General features: G+C 40.3%; 1 protein-coding gene and 1 long non-coding RNA gene across 9 annotated transcripts in view; both read left to right on the top strand.

Moving 5' to 3' along the window:
* Window positions 1-1,421: 1,421 nt before the first annotated feature.
* LOC134163727 (uncharacterized) lies at window positions 1,422-9,328 on the top strand. Its single transcript, XR_009964815.1, has 3 exons — window positions 1,422-1,561; window positions 3,731-3,793; window positions 7,195-9,328. It is a non-coding gene; the product is annotated as an uncharacterized LOC134163727 (long non-coding RNA).
* Window positions 9,329-12,243: 2,915 nt separating this feature from the next.
* CDHR1 (cadherin related family member 1) overlaps window positions 12,244-23,162 on the top strand; it is a 51,485-nt gene continuing 40,566 nt past the window's right edge. For 2 of the 8 annotated variants that reach the window (XM_062618855.1, XM_062618854.1), the window contains exons 1-2: window positions 18,817-20,390; window positions 21,147-21,242. In XM_062618855.1, coding sequence (XP_062474839.1) covers window positions 20,330-20,390; window positions 21,147-21,242 — 157 coding nt within the window. In that variant the 5' untranslated portion in view covers window positions 18,817-20,329. Of the gene's footprint in view, window positions 13,765-18,361; window positions 18,646-18,809; window positions 20,391-21,146; window positions 21,243-23,162 lie in introns of those variants that run through there. The other 6 variants (XM_062618851.1, XM_062618852.1, XM_062618850.1 and 3 more) reach the window with 5 other exon arrangements.

Below are 23,162 nucleotides of genomic sequence, written 5' to 3'. Positions count from 1 at the left end.
AAGTAGGTGTTGGCAGCAGCTGTAGTGCATGTAACATTCCAACATTTTTCCAGTTTATTTAAATTAACATAGCTGGAAATGTCAGTAGCCATCATGTGATAAGGTTCTCTTATGCAACTCATCTCCCATCTTACCTGGTTACCTTCCTCTTCTGTATTCACTTTTATTTCTTACTGTGCACACTGAAAGAGAAGGGAATGGTTCTAGTCAACGCTAAAAGGACATGAAAAATTCTTTGGGTATTGTGGTTTACTCCCAGTCAGCAACTGAGCACTAACCAGTCTCTTACTCACTTACCCTCTTGTCTGGACAGGGGAAGAGAATTGGAAGAGCAAAAGGGAGAAAACTCATGGGTTCAGATAAGGCAGTTTAATGGGTAAAGCAGAAGCCACACGCACAAGCAAAGCCAAACAAGGAATTAATTCACTACTTCCCATTGGCAGGCAGGTGTTCAGCCATTCCCAGGACAGCAGGGCTCCATCACACGTAACGGCTACTCAGAAGACAAATGTCATCACTCCAAACGTCCCCTCATTAGTCCTTATCCCCCCAGCTTTACATGCTGAGCATGACAGCATGTGGTCTGGGGTACCACTTGGATCAGTTGGGGTCAGCTGTCCCAGCTAAGAATCTAGAAATAAGTTTTTTTGGTGAAAATTGGTAGATAAAGAGGTAAACTGATTTGGAAGGCTGCTGATCCAGTGCAAGAAACAAGCCAAATCCACAACTTAAAATACAATAACTTTGAAATTTGGGGAGGGACAGAAGGGCAATGTATGCGCACTAGAGTGAAGCCACCTGTCCTGCTGCAGTTCCAAGTCTGAATGGCTTGCAGGTACCACTCCCAGCTTTTAAGGCTAAATAGCTCAGAGCATATTCTGTTTGTTGAACCTTGATACTGTGTTGAATTTGATGGACTTCTTAAAATTGATTGTTAACTGGAATCTCTGTAACAGACTTAATTATCTGATATAAAAGATACTGAGAAGTTAATAATAAACTCAGAAATCTGCTGCTTATCCAGCTGTCCTGTTAATTATGCTAACAACACATTGGCAGTTGCTTTGATTTAAACACTATGGGTTTGGTTTGCCTTTCAGTTCCGGTTCACTTTCCGCACACCTTTATTTCAGGTGTACTTGCTGCCGTTCCAAGTATACAAAGGAGCACACAAGGTCACCTAAGGAGGCTGCTGTGAACCACACACAAACTCTCCCCATCAGAGCATCCCTGAATACTCTAATACTGAAAGCCAGGTGCTCCTTTGTAACTGGAGCCAACTGTTGCCTAATTTTGAGTAAACTGCTTCTCATAATAGCAATGGCTGTTTCATTTCATCCATTGAAGTGCAATTCAAAGGCCAAATCTCCACCCATTCTGAACACAGCATTCCTTTTGTCGCCCTTATATAAAGGTAAGGTTGCACTGGAGGCAGACTGGAATGCTTGTTCAGCCTCAGTAAAGACGTCTGGTCTCATGATAGTTGGAAAGATGAAGCTTCTGGTACTCTGTGAATTTTTGGTTGTCTTTCTTTTGTTTCTCAATGCCTTTACCGCAGAAGGTACAGTATATCCTTATAACACAATTGTCTCCTATCTTATTCTTTCCTTTTGTGATATAAAAACACTTATTCTCTATGTTGATTTTAATTAAAAGAAAACAGCTTGACAACTGGAAAGGAGAAAATTAATTTAGGAAAGGAATTAGACTGCAGAATGTGTTTGCATATCAATGCTTTGTTTTGTATGGACAGTAGTGTTTCCTATCTGTTACTTCCTCTTGCATTCCTCAGCATGATTAACTTTTACCTGAATCTGTGTTCTGAAACCTGCTCCTCTGAAAAAAAGTCTATTACTTTTCCAGTAGATAACCATCTGCCAATCTAAAAATTATATATTTTTTCTGAATTGTGAAAAATGCATTAATGGAAAAGGTTTCTACCCTTATGGAACAAGGGAATAGGTAGCATTCAGGTCACCAGAACTGGAGTAAATGAGAAATTCTTTACAGAACAGTGAAACAGGTGGGAGTGGCTCTTCTGACCTTCTATCAGTCTTGACTCATTTTTTAACCACTGGTATTTCACTTTAATTGCAGTATTCCCTTGCGGCACTGAGTTACCATTTTGCAGTATTCCAAATTGTGCAAATTCATTGAGCAGTTTAAATCTTAAAAACAGGGTGTTTTGCATCTATCTGTAGCCACATCTCTATAGAGATGTCATTCTGGGTTTGCAGGGGGACAGTTTAGTAGGATTTTTAAATTGAAAGTTGCAACTTTTAGAGTTACCTGTTCAGATTTGATGTTTGATGTTGTAAATCTTGGAGAGCTACCATGATTGTTCCATTCGTTTATTTTACACAAGATGTAAAGAAAGAATATGAGATAAGGAAAACCAAATAAGCTAAATGTTCAAAGGTCAGGAGCAGCAGATTTGCCATGCTTTGTATTTTCTAGACACCTCATTAGAATCACTTTATTTGTAAATGAGTGTGGAGAGACATGGAAGACAACATGTGATTGTCTTTCAAACAGATCAAGTAGGCTGCCCAGTTTTCTCATTTACTGGAGTCTGTTCGGAGTGGTAGAGCTGTTTGCCAGAGCGGTGATACCTGAAGTTCTTCTGCTCCCTTTGCATTTTCCACTTCTCTATTTATTCAGGGTTCCCAAACCTGTTGATGAAAACGTAAGGAAAAGTGCAAAGGGAGTTGGAGAATTTCTAGATTTGTCTTCAGGAGCATAGTATAAGTCTGTCCAGAAAGGGCAGGAGACAGGAGTACCCTGTAAACCTAAATGAATACACTCAGCATCCTGTAATAATGCTCTCTTTTTATTACTGTGCATCCTAGGAGTTTGGTCCTTCAACGAGTCAGAAGGTGGAGAGAAAGTGTGCAAAGGATATTGTTCCTTATCCATAAACACACTGATGGGAAGGTAGAAATGCCTGAGTGTGCAAGATGAATGTAAAACCTGTTACAACAGAATGAAACGATGGTGACAAGATACTTCAAACCTCTTAGATGCTACAGCAGCCACAACCACTAGCCTTGACTGTAGAACTGTGCCACAGGGATTTCCAGAAACATTGAGCACATACGAGATTTTGTTTCTGAGAAATCACCTACCTCTGTCCTTTCTGACCTACCTCAGCTCCAGTGTCAAACTTTCTTCCCCCTTTAACGTGTCCAGCACATAACTTGTCAAGTGCAATCAACAGCACACTTATTTAGGTCTAGTAGGGAGGGAATAGCTAAATGGCTTTGCTCACCCAAAGAAATTTATTATTCTACGCTCCTGTTCATATGGACACAGAGATATGCTTTCTCCCGCTTGCTAATCTTTTATGTTTTCATTAAGTGATGTAACTATTAAAAGAGCGCAGAGTTTTTCTTAGGTTAAAACATCTAGGTTTGCTGCTTGTATTGCCAATATGTGACATTTCAAAGGGTAAAAAGTCTTCATGTATCCAGTGTATGTACTCGTAATGATGGAAAAGAACAAATTAATTCCCATTCCATGCTAGGAATGGGAATAAATAAATAAATAAAGCCGTGCACAGGTGTAAACATGAGTCATGATGATGTTTTGTTTCACAGATCTCTCTGTTCAAGGATTTCAATGATAAATATGGTAATTAAAATGTCTGTGGACTGTAATCCATTTAGAACACATATGTAGAGCTATTTGCATTATCTGTCTCCACTGGTAATGTATTCTTCTTCACCCTTAGGTAGGAAGGTTAAAGAAGTCAGTCGCTCAAAACTACCCAAATTCAACAAAAAAGTGCCTAAAGGTAATAAGATTTACAGTTTCATTGCATTAATTAAGTAATCATTATAGATAAATCACAGTATGTAGAGGTTTTTCTATTTGAAAACTTTGCAGAATTTTCCGTGAAGGTATTATCTTCATCGCATTACTGAAATTGTTCTCTTTTCTCAATTAACTTACTGAATGCTTGGATCAGGAAGAAATAAGAGCAGAAGAGAATCTGTTTAGTGCTCACAGTGTAAAACAATCAAGAAAAATATGATCTAGTCTGATCAATGCATAAAGTATTCATATCACTTCCTGCTTCCTAGAAGGTTTAATTCTTGTTTTGAGGACAGAAAGCCATAGCATAGTCCCTCATTAATAAGAATAGTCTACAAAAGTCTTTTCATGCCTTTGCCTTGGTGTATTCCATCATTGCCTATTTGTGGCTGCATCTATCTCCATGTTTTGAGAGCTCAACCAAAGTGTAATTCTGTAAATTCCTAAAAATACAGTTTTTGAACCCGCGGCCCCACCAGGAACAAGAATTACCTGAGATGGAATTTGTCCTAAATATGCGTGTCTAAAGACTGCGCAAGTAGAAATCCACTTGCATTGAAGTACACGGTAGTTTTTTCAAGCCAAATATGTTCCCCGCTCAGAGCAAGTGGAAGGGGAAGACCACCCTGTGGTATTTTGAGACCATTTATTCTAAGGGGAAATAGAGAACAGCCACAGCCTTCAAAGCGAAGGCAAAGCACTTTGCTGTTTTTTAAAGTATCCACATTCTAGATGGGAGTTTAAAATGGTAGCTTCCCTTTCAGAAAACCAATCTTCACTGTTTGAGTTTTAGGTTTTGGTTTTGTTTTTTTCTTCCTTGTTTTCTGAGTTGCTGTGTCTCACTCTGAACTGGAGTTCCGATGCAAATACTTCCAGCTACAAGCTCAGTATTCCCTGCCTATGTACCTCTTTGTTTACTTAAAATGCTCTGTGTACCTGCACAAGGCTGAAACCAGCCTCCTTTGCCTGGCTCTGGAACAAGGTAATGCCAGAATGAGTGAGGCAGCTCAGAGTTACCTTAGCTTCTTGCTCATGTGAGCAATCAGAGAACTAAATCTGAAATTAAATTTCCCATTCTAGTTAGAGCTACTTTTGATAGCAAAATGCAGATTTCCTGTGGAGTCAGTGTTTGCTAAAGTGGTGATTGGAATTTCTGCCATCAAATCAGTGCTTTCACTGTATAAATATGGCAGTTTTATCTCTTAGCGACCTTGTCTACTTTCATATATCCTTATTATGGTGATTTGACACTGTCACTAGTCAAAAAAAGCTCAGTTTACTTCTTTCTGTATGTCCGTTGTATCCCTGGTTTCAGTAAGACCCCAGTAAAAAAGCCTAAACCATGAACAAGTTTAGGATAAAATGATTAGGTATGCTCTTTAGGATAACAGTTTCTAAAGTCATTAAAATGGCTAGGTGATAACTTACATTAAACTCTAAAGGTACAGAATTTGATTTAAAATAGTCTATTTCCTATTTACTTATTTACCTTCTAATCTTTTCATCATAAAATGACTAATTTGGAACTAGATGATCTTAAGGTCCTTTCCAACCTTAACTATTCTATTAGTCTATGATTCTATGACTAATTTGAACTTTGCAGCAAATTCATTCCAGCTGATAAAATACTTTAAATGCTTTGTTCCTTTTTGTATTTAGATAAACCTAGGTTTCCCTTTAGCTGGTGTCTTTCCCTCCAGTCTCCCAGTGCTGAATCATGGGTTTTGTTTTATAGGCAGTGTCTAATTGGTACCAGAAACAGTGAACCCATTTCAGAGTTATGCTTGTGGGTCATGGTTTTATATCTGTTTGGGGTCTTATTTAATTAGTAAGTGCAGTAGCAACAGAGGATTTCAGCTCTAAATGATCTACAGCAACAACAGTGGGTTCACAGCTCATCTAAAAGGACTGCAGCATGCAGCTGAATGCACAGATGTGGCTTTTGTTGCTCTTTGCCTGAAAGGGATGCCGTGTCTTACCTCGTGAGGCCTATAACCTTTCCAAAGTACTGAGACTTCTTACAATGAGCATGGTTATTACTTTTCATTCTGAGGTATGTTCTGCTATCTGACAAAGTAGGATGTGTTTTAGGGTTTTTTTATGCAACAGGCATGAAAACTCTCTGATAAAATGTGCTTCCAAAGCAAATGTTCCTTTGAAACTGTTCCCTGTGGGTAAAATACAGTAATACTGGTCTCGCAGAGCAATGGAAAGTACTATGGTGAGGGGGAGAAAGAAGTACAAAGGAAGCGCTCCATAAAACCCTGTAAATTCACCACAAGGATCTCTTACAAAAGGAATCTGAAATGTCTTTCTCTGTTGCAGACCTAGCAATACTTGATGATTTTTGCTTGTCCCCATTAGACTCTGCCCTTGTTCTCTTGAGCACTTGGACATGCTTACAGGGACCATCTCCTGCCCCCAGCTGCAGTCAAACCTGATTAGGTCAGGGATTGCTGTTTGTTTGCTTTCATGCATCGTGCCCCTGTCTGTTGCACATGCCTTCTTGTCTCTGTTACAAACCTGCTTATATGAAAATGCTTGATCTGAATCTGTTTCGACTCTTATTGAGAGGCAGGTGTAAAAGCTTAAGTGTAATGCAGCAACTGCCCAAAGCTAAACACAGTGGATTGCTTCATACAGAGTTATGGACTGGAATTGTACAACTTTAGCTTTGTTTTGTGTTGTTCTGAGAGTTCTGCGTGACTTGTGAGTCTGTGGTGCTGTCTGTTCTAGAAGAATGCTACTTGCTTTACACAGTGCTTTTATGAGGGTTACTCTGCACCATTCTTTGTGCTGGGCATGTGCTTAGAGGAAGCTGCAAAGCCACTCAGAGGCTAACTCAGTGTGGCTGAAGGAGGCAGGTAATTTAACCATACTACTTTTAAAGCAAAACCACTGATTTTCTATAACTCTGTTCTTTCATCAGAAACAATTACTGTCCCAGAAAGAGAATGTTTCAAGGCAATGTCAGCCTGTGGCTTCTGTCCAGGAAAGATGGTGAATGTGATGATAGTAAGGGGATGATACTGTTGATTGTGGGACTTGAGCTCTGGAGAGACAGTAGCACTGCCCCTGTAACTATGAAGACCCTCATCTGACTGTAGAAACTTCCAGCAGCAGCAATCATGTTTTCAGTGATTGTGCACCCTTGGTACTGGGAGAAAAAGCTGCTGTGAATGATTGATCTCCAGGAACCTAATGACAAGGGAAATAAAAAGAAAACTACCATCACATCCATTTTCATTATCCACCCTGATAATCTAAGCCTGCCCATACAAACAAAGTTTAGCTTCAGGTATTAAAAGTTTTGTGCCATGTTCCACACTCCCAATTAAACAACTCTTTCCATTTTCTCTCCTTTCCATCTTTGTTTTACAGATATGACTTTCAAAATGAGTCTGATGGAAATAAGGAAATACTGCAAGAATTGTCCTCAGAAAGCCCTTAAAAAAGTTCCTGGACCCCTTCCACAGTTAAAATGAGCAGAGTGAGAACAGGATGAAAAACATCTGCCTGCTGGCACATCTCACAGTGCTTTACTTGGTGGAGGGCCCTGCTTGCACAGACAGGACATGAGTGTATCTTATTTTTTTCATTTGGGAAAGGCTTCATTACTGTTTATTCATTCACTCGGGCTCCATCATCTTGATAACATTAGCCTGGCAGCTAAAGAGTCAGGAAAAGCTGTCTGGCTGCCACCAGACTTCATGTCACTTGTATATTCCTCTGCACCAAACAGGGATTTAGGTCCTCAAGTGAGAGGAGAAGGAGAGCTGGTTAAAGACCTAGCTGAATCAGTATATTTAGTGTTTATGGATTGCCTGACAGGTGGTAAAGGACTGATGTTATTGTTTCTAGTTATTGGTATATGTGCATATTTAACCTTTTCTATGAATGATTAATTTTGTATTGACAAAATGATCGTGTTTGTAGTTAGGCACATGATGATTTTTACTGCAGCCTTTGCTCTCAGTGCTTGAAATTCACTTGAAATTACATTTCTAGCAAGTGAGATAGAGTTCATCATTTAGAAACAGCTGAGAAACTAGATAAGCAAATTGTTAAAAAAGTGGTAAATGACCAGATTTGAGTACAGTGGTAAGCTTTTGAGTATCATCTCCTCTGAGGGTTTAAATCTGACTTTAAAAGCAAAGAGACCTGTTTAACTTCCTAGAAGAATGTCATCAAGTGGTTATTAAACAGCATAGTGAAAAGTGTTAAAGCTAATCAGATTAAATATCTTCCTCCTGAAGCCAGAAGGCATCTGTTCTTTCAAGACACCTGAGTTGTGTGATCACCCAATAAACAAAAATTGCTGGAACATGAAATTAAAGCAAAGAATAATACCAAAGGGCTGAACAACAGAGAAACTGGAGCACACTCTGCTGGTATCATTAGCAGTGATTGGTGTCTTTGCTCACATATCTTTTGTCCTTTCCTCATTGTCCTCTGCATATGCTATTTCTCTGCCTGGAGGCAAGTCCTTAAAACAGAATTATTTGCTTGTTCATAAATTCATTTTTCCTTCTAGTGAATATGAGGAGGAGGAAGATTTCCTGCTCTTGGGGAAATTGCAGATTGGAAATAATATTTTTTCCCTCAGTACTCATAGTACCACTGCTTCTCTTAAAATAATTTTCAGTACAATAGGAATAGTCTCAGTGCCCTTCAGAATTTGGAGGAGTTGAATGGGGGCAGTCAGAGGCCTGTTGTAGCCCACACAGGCAAATGCAATTCCCAAGGGTCACAGATACGGGCAGTTCCTTGAAGCCATGCCCTCACTGTCAGTGTTTCTATTGTAATGAGCAATTGAACCTATTTCTGAGTCTCCTGTGTGCTTGTTATCGTTTTATTTTCTTATTAGTTTTGAGATTAGATAGATCTGACTCTTAGCTTCCTATTTTTGAAGAGCTGACCATGCATAGCATTTTTATATTGAGGATGAAGGAGCTGCCAGTTCTCCTCGCGAGATCTTTGAGTCAGGAGGATGGCGAAGCAGTTATGTTTGATTGTTCTGTTGCTGATCACTGGGCCAGCGTATTTTATTTCTATTTTGTCTTTTGTAGAAGGAATCCATAGAATACAAATGACAAATAAATGTGAAGAGAATTTTTGGTATTAAATGTTTGCAGCACGTTTTTACTCTGTAAGATATAACCATGTGTGTTTTCAGCTCTATATAAAGCATTGTGAACAAGCATGAAGTTTTCTTTTACATCTGAAAAAATGCTGTACGATTTTTCTCTTCACCCCACACTCTCCAGTCCTCTTCAGGCAAAATGTTTTCTCTGATAGCAAAAACATAAGCATCAAAGACCATTAGCACAATTAAAAGAATACTACGGGTCTCTGGAGGGATCCTGGGACACCACTTAATGCACTCCAGTATTTTTACTCTCTGAGTTTCCCTAACTGGCCTCAACCTAAGGTTAAGGGCTGTTCAAGTTAAAGATGCTACTTGTGTGAGGTCCTAGGCTTTGCTGAACAAAATAAAACAGATATTCTCAAATTATTTCAGCATAGATTGTGACTGCTGCCCAAACATGCTTTTTTGCTTCATCTAGAGGTATCAGGACATCATATGTCAGCCCTTGAAGGTGATTCCTCAACAGAGTTTGATTTTTATGTACCAGGCTGTTTTCCTCATGTGGTTAAACAGAGCTACCATCTGATGCTGGGTTCACTTACAGGCATCTGTTCTTCCTTTTGTTTTCCTTTCACTTCTGCATATATTTGTTTGGTATTACCTGAGGAGTAACATATATTTGCTCTGTGGGTTTTCAAAATGCACAAGCTGTACGCAGAAATAAAGTAGTAAATTTAGCTTGTCCAAGCTGACAAATGTTTTGGGTTTGTGTTTTGGTGTTTTTTTTTTGTATCTTGTGTTTTTGTGTGCATTTGGCTGTCAAACAAGAAAATTGCACAATAGGAACAATAGTTCCTTCAAGTTCCAGGTTCCAGTAAAGGTGTTTTTGAAGTATCATCTCTATGCCTGTCAGAACAGATTAGATCATGGTCTGACCTTGTGAACTAAATGAGCCAGGTAGCCCCTCACTTTGTTTAGAACTTAATACCACCAGAAAACCCCGAATCAGTCTGTCTTATTTGGCACTATGACTGTGAATTGTCAGGAGCAATGGAGAAATGATCCCTGCTGTCAGGGAGTGCTGGTTGGTGCAGAGGCAGGTTTGGGGATCTCTCCTTTCAAAGTGGGTAATAAAAGAAATTAAATTATGTGGGTTTTATACAGAATGGGATCCCAAAAGGTCTAATGGGTGCTTCTGCTATTGGCCTTTCAGCCCTCTAAACTGTAGCAAACAACTGAGGAAAAGGCCTAGGTATAGTTGAAGACTTTAGGTTTTTAGCTCTGGAGAAGTTCTGTTTATCCAAAGTATGGACTAATGGCAACTTCTTGGAATTGTGTTTGCTAAGGAAAACTAAAATTCTGCATGGACATTGTCATCTGAAATAATAAAGTCAGGTGAAACATAAGAAAAGAGGGATAAATACTTCCTGTTGTAGATATACATGATATATAAGGTATATAAAATAACTCTTGCCAAAACTAAGTGGAAGACTCCTGGTGACTTCAGTATTCATTGGATCAAGTCTGGAGATCTGTTGCCTGATTCTATTTAGTCTGATATTGTAGCTGCACACACACACACACACACCCTGCCATGAATAGCTTTAGGAAAGTATTGTCAGATGGTGAATGCAGATCAGATGTGTATACCCTTTTACTAAAGTTTTTTCTGGGAAGAATTTGGCCAAAGCTTAGGACTGACTTTCTCCTCTTGTAGGTGGAAGGTGAGGAGAAAACTCCCTTACACATCAATCTTCTTGTTGCCTCAGATAAAGCAGTTCTTATTAGATGTGAGCAGTTGTCTTCACCGTGGCTAATTTCTCTGCAAGATTAAGTATTCTTTCAATTGCTGGTGGGAAGCAAGAGAGCTCCTTAGTCCAACATGAAATTGCATGAACTAAGATATTGACTCCAACCTGTGTATGTCTGTTCTTCCTAGTAGCCCTTCAGTATTACAAGACTTAGGGCAGCCACTGGATAACCTATGTTGGTTTTGAACGCTAAAAGGTCTTGTCATGCTTTGCCTTTTAAGCTCAGAGGAGGGGTATTGGCAGAGGAAGCATTCCCAAAAATTGCTTTGGTTTTCAATATTTCAGTGGTGGTGATATCTGCCAGAAAAGTTCAGTGTCTGGACATGGATTTGTTCAAGTTGTCATTCAACCTTTGTGCCAGCATTGGTTAGTGTGTTTCAGATGCACTGACTGTGAGTATCTTCAGATGTAGGGGATTAAATTCCACATTTTCAGACTGATGCTCTGCAAGGGAGTGGCTAAGGCCAGAGATTTGCTGTAGGATAAGCACCTTACATTCACAATGCCATCTGGTCAGCCTCTTTCAGAGGCTTTCAGCATTATCAGAGAAATCAGGTCACTATGTGCCTGTGAGAGATCCTAAACTGAACATGACTTGTCTGTCTCCTTCAACCTGACACTATCACAAAAATCTCTGTAGTCACAAGAAGCTGTCATTCCAAGCCCAGTTTCTGTCAGAAACTCAAAACTGCATCAAGAATGATGCATAATGATCCAGTTCAAGAGCTGATTAGTCCCAGCTGGCAGTACAGCACAGATACTCACAGGTGATGATTTAAACCTTATATAGGAGGCATTCAAAAGTTCAGTGCACACAAAAATGCCCGGTCAGTGGATGATTGTGATTAACTGCCCACTAGGCACCTGTACAATCTCTTAACTGTATTAATGTTCACATGCATTTCTGGTAAGTGTAGTGCAGTCAAAGCAACTTATAGATCCTGGCTAATAGGATCTCCAAGTCCAAAAGATAAAGAGCAGCAGTGTTTCCCTCGTTTGACTGGCAAGATGGCACTTTAGGGCTTAAGTCAGTGAAGAAAAGTGGTTATCTGCTGGGCTCTGTGATTGTTGTTTCATCATCAGCAATGATCCTAACCTCAGGGGGGGGAAAGACATTCTTGAGGCACTGTTCAGTTACGCTGTAGTCCATACAGTTTGCCTGGTCTATGAAAATCAAATCTCTCTATCATGCTCTTAAAATCAGCTCCCAAAACTGAAGTGTACTGGAAAATGCTGTCTTTGCAAAGTGAGTTCTAAAGACAAGACTTCCTGTTTGCACTGTTGCAGAGCCCTGTCACACAGTCAGTGCCAGGTGTGTGGTTTTACACACAGCTTTGTGCCAGCAAGGCTAAAACCTGTTTCCACCCTGGAATTTTCCCCAAGAGGTCAGTATGCCTGGGAAGAAAGATGTTGTCCTACCAACAGAAGTCTGAAGAAAAAGAGAGAGCATTTACAAATGCTATCAGAGAAGCAACCAGACGGTTGAAAACAAGGTTCTGAATGAGATAATGCAGAGTGCAGCAAGTCCCTCTTTAAAGTGTTCTTTTCAACTCACTGGCTTTCCAGTTAACTTTTCATTATTTGGGAAACAGTAAACGATGGCAATTGTCACTGGGCTCTTATCTTGAAATTGTTTGAATGTACCAAGGTTAAACAATTCATCATTATCCTTTAACTTAGTTAAATATCTACCAGTATTGCTGCTTTCTTCTGCAAAAATCTTCAGGTGAGTGGCTGATGAAAAGAGAGATTAAAAAAAAATCTGACCTGAAGTTATGTCTAGCAAAGCACTATGTGCATGGTTGGCCTTAACCTCATAAGCTCCACCTTCGATGAACTCTGAAAAGAACTCCCCTAGATTTCCATCAATTTAAGTGAAGACTCAAGAGATTTTAAAACAGATCCTTAAGTCTGAGAAGGGAAGCCAATCTTCTCTTTGTGATGTTATTATAGCTTTGCACCTTTTCCTGTGTATTGAAAAAAATTTCTCTCTTGCTTCCTTCCCCAGCTTTTTTTCCATGCTTTCTTCTGTTCCTACACATGTTTTTACAGTTTTTGATGCCAAGCTTTTCTTACTGGCTGTTCTCACTGACTAGAAAAGTCATCTTTTGTCTCAAGCAAGATGGTCCCCCACCCATTCTTTGTCAGATCTATGTGAGATCTTATCTCAGAGATATTATTCTGCTGTCTAAATTTCCTCAAGTTGTTCTCCTTGTGCTGAACTACTTTAACTCCATGAATTTCTGTTCATGAGACTGACTGGAGCGCACATTGTCAAAAAGATGTGGCATAAAATATTTCTGCATTGCATTTGTTGTTTCCAGACATAATTTTTTTTTTCAAGGACAGTTTCAGTTACAAGATTTGAGCATCTCTGTTTCAAGGCATCATCTAATCATGTTAAAGTCACAGTGAGTAGGGATTTTTCTGTCACTTCGTTTGTGTTTCCGCCTTCACTGTAGTAATTTTGGATCATGTAATCTCAGTTACCAGACGTGGAAGTCTGTTCCCAGCTAATTTCATTAATTTCTCAAATTAAAATTTATTTTTGAGATTCTTCTTATATAGTTCTATTGATTTGCTTTATTGAATATTATCATAAAAAAAAAAACAACCCAAATAAGCACAGTACTTGAAGGCGTGGGAGGAAATGGTAAGAGCAGAGGTAGACATAGGAGACATAGGCAGAGCTGGTAGGCATGAAGAGCTGACATCTGGAGAGGTTAAACTATTTATTTTGAGAACCAACATATGTACAGGACTATTGGCTGTAGAAGTCTCTCCAGGCAAAAGCTAGACAGCTGCTAGAAAAGTGTATGTGGGAATAGAGATAGTCCCACATATTTTTGAGGTAAGGTAAATTGCCTCAAAGTGGAGTATTTAGGCCTTTTGTTATAACTAGAAAACTTGCTGAAATACATCTTGCTTTCTAGGTTAAGGATAAGCACTATTTTTGTCTAAGGCTGCCTAAATGCTCAGGTTTCTCGCTGTTACAGCAATCGAAGGCTGAGATATGCTGTGGGCTGGTTGGATCTCCCAGATCCTAACAAGGTAAGTACCTCAGTACTTAACCCAATTTGAGAATTGCTGAGTTCTGGGATTCCCTTCTGAGAACGTTAAGGCTCACATCTGCATTCCAAAGAGGCGTCATAGGAAGACCCATCTGCAGCCAGGGTGTCACACGGATATCTGAGTAAAATCCAGGTAATTCTCCACACCAGCCCCTGTGGCTGAAGTGCTGGTGTTGTCTAGAGTGGATTTCTAGCAAGGGTTCATCTAATGGTATTCATGCCATTCCTGTACTGAACAGCTGAGTTTGGTTATACATGGCAGTGAAAAGACCATGTTTAGTTTTCATACATCCCCTGGTTCAACAGATCATATTAATGCCATGTAAGCAGGGCATCTTTACGGTGATGCCCATGGTATGCATGCCAGCCAGAAGATTTATGAGAAGAACACAGGCATTTCTTTGCTCTGCCTTGACAAGTCTTGTTATTTTTCTCAGACACACTAAGTAAACTGTAAAACCTTGATTCATTTGTTATTCACACCCCACCTCTGAGTTATATGTACAACTTTTACAGGCAAAACAATGAACAGTACTAGTTCTTCCATAAATAACTTAGACTGTCTGTTGTTAAATGTCATATTTCCGATCTGTGTCATGCTCTGTGGCACCACATCCATCAGAGATTATGCTGCTGGAATGAATGTGGGCCACCTAAATATACCTGGATATTCTAGGGACTATTTGTTCTTTTTCTGTCCCTGTCAAAACAAAATGAGGAGAGTGATATGTAGCTTCCAAAGAGGCAAAGTTACTGAATCGTAAACAGATTTTGCAGAGGCCTTTAAAAGCCTCTAAGCTAGTTAAATGGCATAGCAGGAACCTTAATTACCTAGCAGCTGTGGCAAATGTTCTCCTTTCCCCAGTTACCTACAGCAGCTTTTTTGCAAACGCTATAAAACGCTCTTGGCAGACTACAACCAGGATGAGCTGTAGCTGAGATGAAATAGTGGGAGTGTTACATCTTTTTCCTAGGTGTTCCTAAACCTTCTCTGCTGCCACCCAGAGTCAAGGACAACAACTCATGATGAATCATGCAGGCAAGTGCCCCGAGGTGTTTGTTTTGCAGACTATAGTTTCTTTTCTGAGGGGAGGACAGCATTGCCTCTTTACCTATACGGAAAAAAAAACTCACTACAGTTTGGTGGGAAGCACTCTGACATCCTATTAAAAGTTACCGTGGAAATGCTAAAATTGCTAGATGCTTAGCGTCTGCTGTCTCTCTGTTTTCTTCCCATTGTCATTTCTTCATTCCTTTGTAGATAAGGGCATCACATCTGCGGTTCTCTCATGATATTGTTGTACAAAGCTGTAGCATGTCATTAGATATATTGTGGTATGTGAAATAACAGGGCTGTCTGACCTCACAGGATAGTGTTATTCATTTTTTAAGACCACTTTGTCTAAAGGAGCCCTGGGTACATCCTGTTCATAGACCATTATCTTACCCTGTTTGCTCTGCTACTTGTGTAACTTTTTTTGGTTCCTGATGTGCTGCAGTGAGTTATTTCTCACAGTTTGTGCCAAGCAGAAACACTATCAGAGGTCCAGTAAAGTGGGGTCCACAGAGAATTAAAATTGTATTTATTTAGATTATATATGTGGAGTTTGGCGTTTAAAAATACTCCCCCAGCAAGAGAAGATTCTAGACTGACTCCACTGTGTAAGACCATTTAAGAAGTTAGGGACAGGAAAATCTGACATTATTCTGTGCCCTATGAAATATTGACCATACATACCTCCATAATTTGGTCTCTGTCTGTGCATGCTTAAACAATGAAGTATTTCCTCCTTCAAGGTTTGTCTTGTAACCTTACAATAACACTTTACTAGCAGTTACTGGAACAAAACTGCTGACTTCCTTCTAGCTTTTCACGGCAGTGGGAGTGAACACAAGTGAGTGGTTTTAGTGCAGGTAGACTGAGTTTTGGTTCATTTTCTTTAAAAAGCTCTCACCCTCAGATTTGGTCATGGTTATAAAGTTCATTTTCACAGGTATGAGATTCTGTATGGATATAATTGTATACCTGCTCTTTTAGAGAGTCTTGCCATCTATTTGGAAGAGAAGCTTCTTGCTGTACTTAGTGCTTTGTATGTCAAGTGTATAGCGGATACACATATGGGACAGCCCAGCTGTGATTACAGCTGTGTTAAACTCAGGGTTGTTAGGGTATCTGTCTTACCTGTGCTGTATGTTGCAGACACCCCCTGCTTGCCTGCCTTTGCTCTTTCAAAGCTAAATAACAAGTTTCCTATCACACTCAAATTTGCAAGAGTAAGGAGAGTTTTAAGTCAGAAGCAGGCATAAAATCTGAAGACTCCATAGTTAATATAAAGCAAAGCAGGGCAGTGCAAAATAATTTAGTCTCTGTTATCCTCTCATTTTATTTTTCTTTCTATTCTTAATTGTTAAATTGCAAATACATGTAACCATCTGAAAGCTGATTGAAATGCAGCTCATGGAAACCTCACATTTATATGCCAAGCAGTCATTCTCCAGGTAGGCAGCTCTAATGTGATTGCCCTGAGGTGGAAGGGCCACCCACAATGCGGAAAGAGTAATTTATCTCTGTGCCAGCTCAGACTTTGCCCTCTTTGCTCAGACTGCCAATTCGGGTAGCAGTGAGTGTCCGCAGGGATGATAGTGGCCAAATAGAGGCACCTGCTCATTGCCAGCTGTAAGCAGGCCTCCTGGGGAGCCCTAAACTCAGACTGGTGTTGCTGCAGGGGTGAGGGGTTGGGGTCTTGTTGTATTTTATGCGTTCTTTAATGCTGGCATCTGTTGCTAGTTCTAGTCTGGCCTACATTTTCTGTGTGGCACTGAGACTGGGCTCAAGAACAGCTGTCTTGGTGAGGCCCATTATTCCCATATTCAGGGATGTAGAAATAGAAGAAGTGTAGCTCTCAGTACAGGTGGAAGCCCATTTCTTCTCAGCCATACTTGGCTAAGGAAGACTACTAGTCTCAGACTTAAACTGGGGTTTAGGGCTAAGAAAAGTAAACATGTTGGTTCCTGGGTTTTTCCAAGATTCTTGAAGGCTCAGAGCAATAAGAGGGAAGAAGCTGGTAGGGACTTGTGTGTGGTCAGTTTTTTGTCTGGCCCCTGTGCCCTGTAAGGATCTGGTTTTGGTTTGGGGTATGGATTTGTTCTGGGGGAAGAGAAGCCTTCAATGGCTCAGGGTATCTATCTCAGTGGGCTTAACAGTGCCCAAACCGGCGGTTGCAGCAATGCTGTCCTGGTGCCAGTACACACAAGCTGCAGTCAGAAGGGGTGAAGTCTGCAAAAGTATTCATTGCATTGTTGTAGCATCCTTCAACATTAAAACTTTTATTTTATAAAAATTCAGGTTGTCCAGCAGTATGCAGTAGATCTTGCTAGCCGGTGACCCAAACTCAGAACTTTTTTCCTGAAACTATTGGATCTTTCCAGATATGTTTTCATACTGAACAGTATATATTATATTTCATAGTAAATATCAATATATGTCATAGTAAACAGAACATCCTGGGAAAACAAATGGTTCAGTTCAAATGTGTATATTTTGTTTTTCTTTTATGATTCTTGCTACTTGATATGCTAAAAATATATGAAACCAAAAGTTTCTTCTACATAGACAGAGCGATCTTTCTATTGCTAAAACTCTTGGTACAGAATATACTGCTCTCCAGAAAGCCCCTCCTTCACCTTTTTTTTCACAAAGTGAAAATGTATCAAAATCAGCCTGGATCCATGAACTGTATTAGCTTTGACGACAGCATATTTTCTGAGAGAAACAAAGTACTGTCAGAGTATTGCTGTGCTAAGTACGTATCTGGGTGTGCATAGACACATACTAGCTAGGTTTTCAAATTCTAAGGGGATTAAGAGCTCAAATTCATTGAAATTCAGAAGTGAGACATTTTGCTTCCTTGGAGATGCAGGCCCTAGAGATTTAGATTCCCGGGGGATGCAACCAGGGGAACAGACAGCTATTAACTTGAACAAAAACTAGGAAAATAGTATGTAGAAAAAAAGCTTGTTGTTAGTTCTGGACTGAAGAAGCAGGTGAAAGGACATCTGGATGCTATTTATGTTTCCTTTTGGGCACCATGCAGGTGCATTTCTGTGATTTTATCAGTGGTTTAATATTACTTTTGACAGTGGTGGAATGGTTAAATCTGTAATAGGGACTACATTTGTATCCATCATCTATATGTGTATCCCCTCCCACACAGTTTTCAGCTTTAGATACCCATATCACGAATTTAAATGTACTAAAAATACATTTGTTTTTCTTGGTTGCCTGCTGCAGGCTCCCCTGAGCTTTGCAGTCACACATTGATTCGACACAGAGCCTTTACAAACACTGCTCTACAAGAATAGTCATACAGTCACACCTAAAGTCTGATCTTTCAGGAGAGGGTTAGAAAAAGATCAAGATGACAAAGAGCCTTCCCTTAGTTTAACTTTCTTGCTTCTGGCAGATGGTGATTTAGTGCCTTACTGAGCCAGGGTTTGCATCCGTATCGCATTTGCTAGTCACCGATGAACCTAATCTTCAATAATTTGTCTAATCAAACAAATTGGAGCCTTTTTAGGCTTTTGCTCTGTGTACCATTCTCTGGCAAGTTCCACAATGGATGATGGATTTTGGCAATATTTTGTCCAAGAGTTCTACCTTTCTGGGAGCCTTATGGTTGATTTGTTCTGCAGGCAGAGGTGTCTTCCCAGCAGCACTGTAGGTCCAGGGAAATCTGAAGGTGCAGAAATGCTCTGTCCACAGCATGGGAGTATCACAGCACTGTATCTGCAGCAAAGACTTCTCTCCCATGGCCTCCTCCATCACTCATTCACCCTGCAGCTTCAGCAACTGGTGAGTAAGGTACGCTATAAATATGCAGCAGGACCTAACTGGCAGCTCCCTCTGTAGGAAAAATAACACAGAAACTGCCCAGGCCATCCCTCTCCTGTGCATGTGAGGAAAGCTAGCCCAGGAGCGCTGCCCACCTTTAGCAGGCAGGTGTTGACAAGGAAGACTCTGTCTGCAGGGTTAGGTGTAGGAAACACTTGTCTCTCCCAAAATCTTAGCAGGTAATGATAAAACACATGGATGAATGAGGGAGCAAAAAATCTCCACTGTTGGCCAGTCTGGAGCTGCTTCGTGGCTCTGCACTTGCTTTCCGTGTCTCCAGCCTGTTCTGGAGCTAGCAGTGGTTTGCCTGCCCACAGCCTAGCTGGATGCTGCAGGACATGCAGCGTCCCACCGAGTTACATGGGACCCATGCACTGATAATGGCCACGAGGTCCTGCTGTAGCAGGAATGCTCCCCAGCCCCGAGAAGGCCCCGAGGGGCTGACAGCACCATCAGGTCATCCTGTAGCAAGCTCTGCAGCAGCAGCAACTCTGTGGGAGACCTGAGTGTACCAGATGGGGTACCAGGGCTCTCCTTGCCAGCACCAGCACCAAGGGGCCCTGCCTGGAAGAAAGTGTAGCTTCTGTCACATTTTAAAGTATTGCAATGAAAAACTCTGTGATTAATTTCTTAGACATTTCTTTCAGGCAGGCTGTTAATTAAACCCCAGAAAACTCCATTAACACATCCTTACAGGGTAAGTGCTTTGCCTTACTCAGGTCAAGTTTAAACAGCTAAGCCACTACATAAACATCTCCTTGTCTGGAAGCTAAGTAGTACCACTGATGAGGTTTCTTTTAAGCAGCCGAAAGCTTTGTATGTGAATAACTTCCCAGAGTGACTGGTTTTTAACTCTATAATTATTGGATGATATATATTTTACAGCAGCGCAAACACCTTTTATGTGCAGAAAATCAAAGCAAGCAATGAAAAAAAGCTACTTTATTAACTTGGTGGTTAAACACACTTTTTAGTATGTTGGTCAAAAATTACCTGCTGAATGTAAAAGGCACTTTCAGAAATTCATGCAGTTTAAGAATTAAATGATCAGGCCAGCTCTTGAAAACAGCATTTTGATTTCTGCATTTTTAGTATGCAATTTTGTGTACTTTTTGCTATCATAAATGTGATTGTTTCCTTTAAATGAGGAACAATCACATTTATTGTTTGTTGCTAATGCTGGATTTTCTTCCTTTGTAGTTTCTTAAGGTTATCAAAGCTAAAATAAAGAGGAAACTCTTTTAGTTCTCAAAAATAGAGGACTGGCTTAGAGAGTTAAAGACAGAGTTTAGAATGAAAATGGTTTTTTACTTTACCTTCTCTCTGACTTGTGTGCTTGGACAACACAAATACAGTATACTAAAAGCAGAACCTATGAGAGTTCACTGATTCCTCCAAATCTTGTCTCAGAAATGAGTCCCACAGCTCCCTGCAAAGTAATTGGTCTAATTAGGTAGTAGGAAGGAGCTTCTTTAAATTCCTCAGAAATTAAGACTTGTCATCCGCTTAACATCTTAGCATCTGTTACTGCCTCTTGCACATTTCTCTACTACATCAGTCTGAAGGACACTTTCCGGGACCTTTCAGAGAGAAAAACAAAACAAAAAAAAACATAAGTTGAAACAGAGAAGAAATTGGCACTTTCTTCAGTGAGATGAAGCATGTAAGGCATTTCACTCCCTCCTTATTTCTCAGTTTGGTGCACGTTTGTCTGGGTGAGTACAATAATCAATTTGTTAAATAAAAATGCAGGAGGATACAAGCAGAACCTTAAATCTTGTATTAATCCTTACTGATGTGGTAATGTTGTCCTGAAATATTTTCCTTGGCAACTGATCCCCGTGCGAATGTTACCCTCTGTGTTTATAATTCAGAGTTTGGTTTCAAAGGGGCTGTTAGAAGCTCTAACAGTCAGTAGAATGACAACTAATTTGTTGTTTCTTTTTTTTTTTTTTGTTTTAACTTTGCTGTTGTCTGGCAGGAAGTAAGTAACTATTTAATTCTGGGTAATTGCTCTTGCTGTGGGCATAATTTTAAGACACAATGTGGTTAGAATATTGGGTAAGGTACTGAGGCACTGGGAAAGTTTCAGACTTACATGTGTAGAGTATGTGAGAGGTGTACAGTCCCTGGAAGCTGAAAAGGTTAATTTTGCAATGAAGTTATCTGTGACTGAGATGTTTTAAAGAGACCCTGCTACTTGGTTTGTTTGGTTTTGGTTTGGGTTTTTTTTCCATATACTCTTCCTCTATTTGATGCTGTGTGAACACTGGCACAGCAACAGGTAGATGTAATATTATTTAAAATACCTGTACCGATATAGTTCTGAAAGTCCATTGCAGCAAATATGTAAGTTACACACTCATAGTATTTCCCAAGCAGCTCATGTTTACTGAAAGTCAGGTAACAAAGCCAAATAACTGCCACCTACAAAATGCTTTTATTTGGCTTCTGTTTTGTTTTAATTGCAGTTCAGGCAAATTATGCCCCCTATTTCTTTGATAATGGAGCCAGAAGCACAAATGGGAACATGGCACTTCTCAGCCTTTCGGAGGACACACCTGTTGGTCAGTATTAAAACTAGTATGTTTAAATTGTGACACTGGACCTTCTTGCTCTTTTGATTAGCAACATGTATTTTGTTGTCGGTTGTTGTTGTATACTGTGGTCTTATGTGCTTTTCTCTCAAGCTTTTAGTTGGCCCAAATTTGAAATGACATGTTTGAATTGTGGCTGTAATTTAAAACACAAATTTTAGCTCCCCTTTCCTTGGTCCACCAATTTTTTCACAGCATTAGAGCACAGATATTGCTGGGATCAGAAATAATGGGGGTGAGGGGCTTCTTACCAATCTGTAGATGCTTATGAGAAGAAAGCCTAGTTGTTAGTAATTTTATCAGCCTTGGTAAAAGCAAGCTGTACATTGAAAAGTAATAGAGGCATGATTTTCTTTGAACAGTTATCACATTTTTCATGTTTATGGTACAAATGTTATGGTAGAAAATGTTTCTACTCAGAGTGAAAATTGCTTTGTCCAAATGACTGATGTTTTCCAAAAAGGGTTTGTTTTATTGAAAATTCAAAAATTGGTACATTTCTCAGCTTTCAGCATTTTGAGACAGGTCTGTTTATGCTTCTTTTAACTGTAGTTGCATTAAGAAAAATTCAACAGGAACAAAAAGGCCATTTATAATCAATATTTTTCATGGAGAAAGAATAATTTCTGAACACTAAAGAAAAATCTATGCAAAATCTGTTACAGTGATGAACACTGCCTTTTCTTCAAACATTGTACTGAGGCTTGGTCTAGGATTTTTTTCCTGTTTGTCTGTAGCTTTTACAGTCTAAATCAGGAGAGTGCTTAGCTATTGCAAACTGAGTACTGTTACCTGCCTCATGCATAGAGGAGGAAGATGGCTGTGCAGAGGTTGCACAGCTGGAGGGGGGAAGAAGGATCCAGAGGGCACAGCCCCATCTGGAAGACCAACACTGCTGGCCTTGCCTTCCTAAACATGACCGGGGTCACTCATTGCTTTGGAAAGCAGCAGCTACCTGGCGTTTGCTCAAAGTCTCCATTCCTGGCCCAGTGGTGTCAGTGTCAGCCAAGATCCACACTGGGCATGCTAAACGATGAGGATAGGGTAACTGGGAAGCAGTGACTTCTTTGCCTGCTCAACCAGAGAAGAGGGGAAGGTGGGACATAGCATAGAGGTGACGCATCTAGCCAAAGAACTTAAAAAGAGCTTGCTTATGATGCAGAAGGGATTTGCTAAAAGCTTGGTCAAGCTTAAGGTGGAAACCTCAGCTGAAGGCCAACAATAATGTAGTGGCACTTGCAAAAGCCAGAAGCAGATCAAGGAGCTGCAGTTTTTGCTGTGCTTCTGTCTGGATTCATGCAGAAACCATACTTGCTCAGCCTTGGTGATCCAGACAGCTCTGCTGCCTGTTGGAGTAAGATTAGCCACTGGAATCACTCATCTACTGGTGTACATAAGGCTTGTAATGCCAGATAGCCACAGAATGGGACCCCGACTCAGTTTGTTTGGGGTGGTGTTTGCCAACTCCACCACTCAAACCGCATGCAGTACAAGTTGCTTATCATCAAACTCCCATCCCCTGGTGTGGTGCTAGACTGCAGACATTTACAGAGCATCAGCCTCTCCCTGCCACTGCTGGGAGCCTCCAGCCACCTGCATGAGGTTGGGGAGCTAAAGATGGCACAGAGCTGCAACACAGTCAGAAATGTCCTTCCTATCAAGAGCACAGCACCACGTGCACTCTTGGATGACAGCCCTCCCTGCAGCAGCAAAGTGCAGTAATTTGCCAGCACTGAGACACAGTGCATCTGCTGTGGGGCTCCAGGTAGAGGAAAACGGAGAGCATGCATGCTTCAACAGAAAAACAGGAGTGTGAGGGATCAGAGCCCAGGTTACTGTTCTTCCAACTAGCCCAAGGAAGGATTATGACAAATACATGGTGGCTTTTGC

Source organism: Pezoporus occidentalis, unplaced genomic scaffold (genome assembly GCF_034315485.1).
Source record: "Pezoporus occidentalis ecotype Australia unplaced genomic scaffold, CSIRO_AGI_Poc_V1 ctg204, whole genome shotgun sequence".
NCBI classification, from domain to species: Eukaryota; Metazoa; Chordata; class Aves; order Psittaciformes; family Psittacidae; genus Pezoporus; species Pezoporus occidentalis.
The sequence above is the reverse complement of the archived record's forward strand: the minus strand, read 5'-3'. Positions and strand labels throughout refer to the sequence as shown.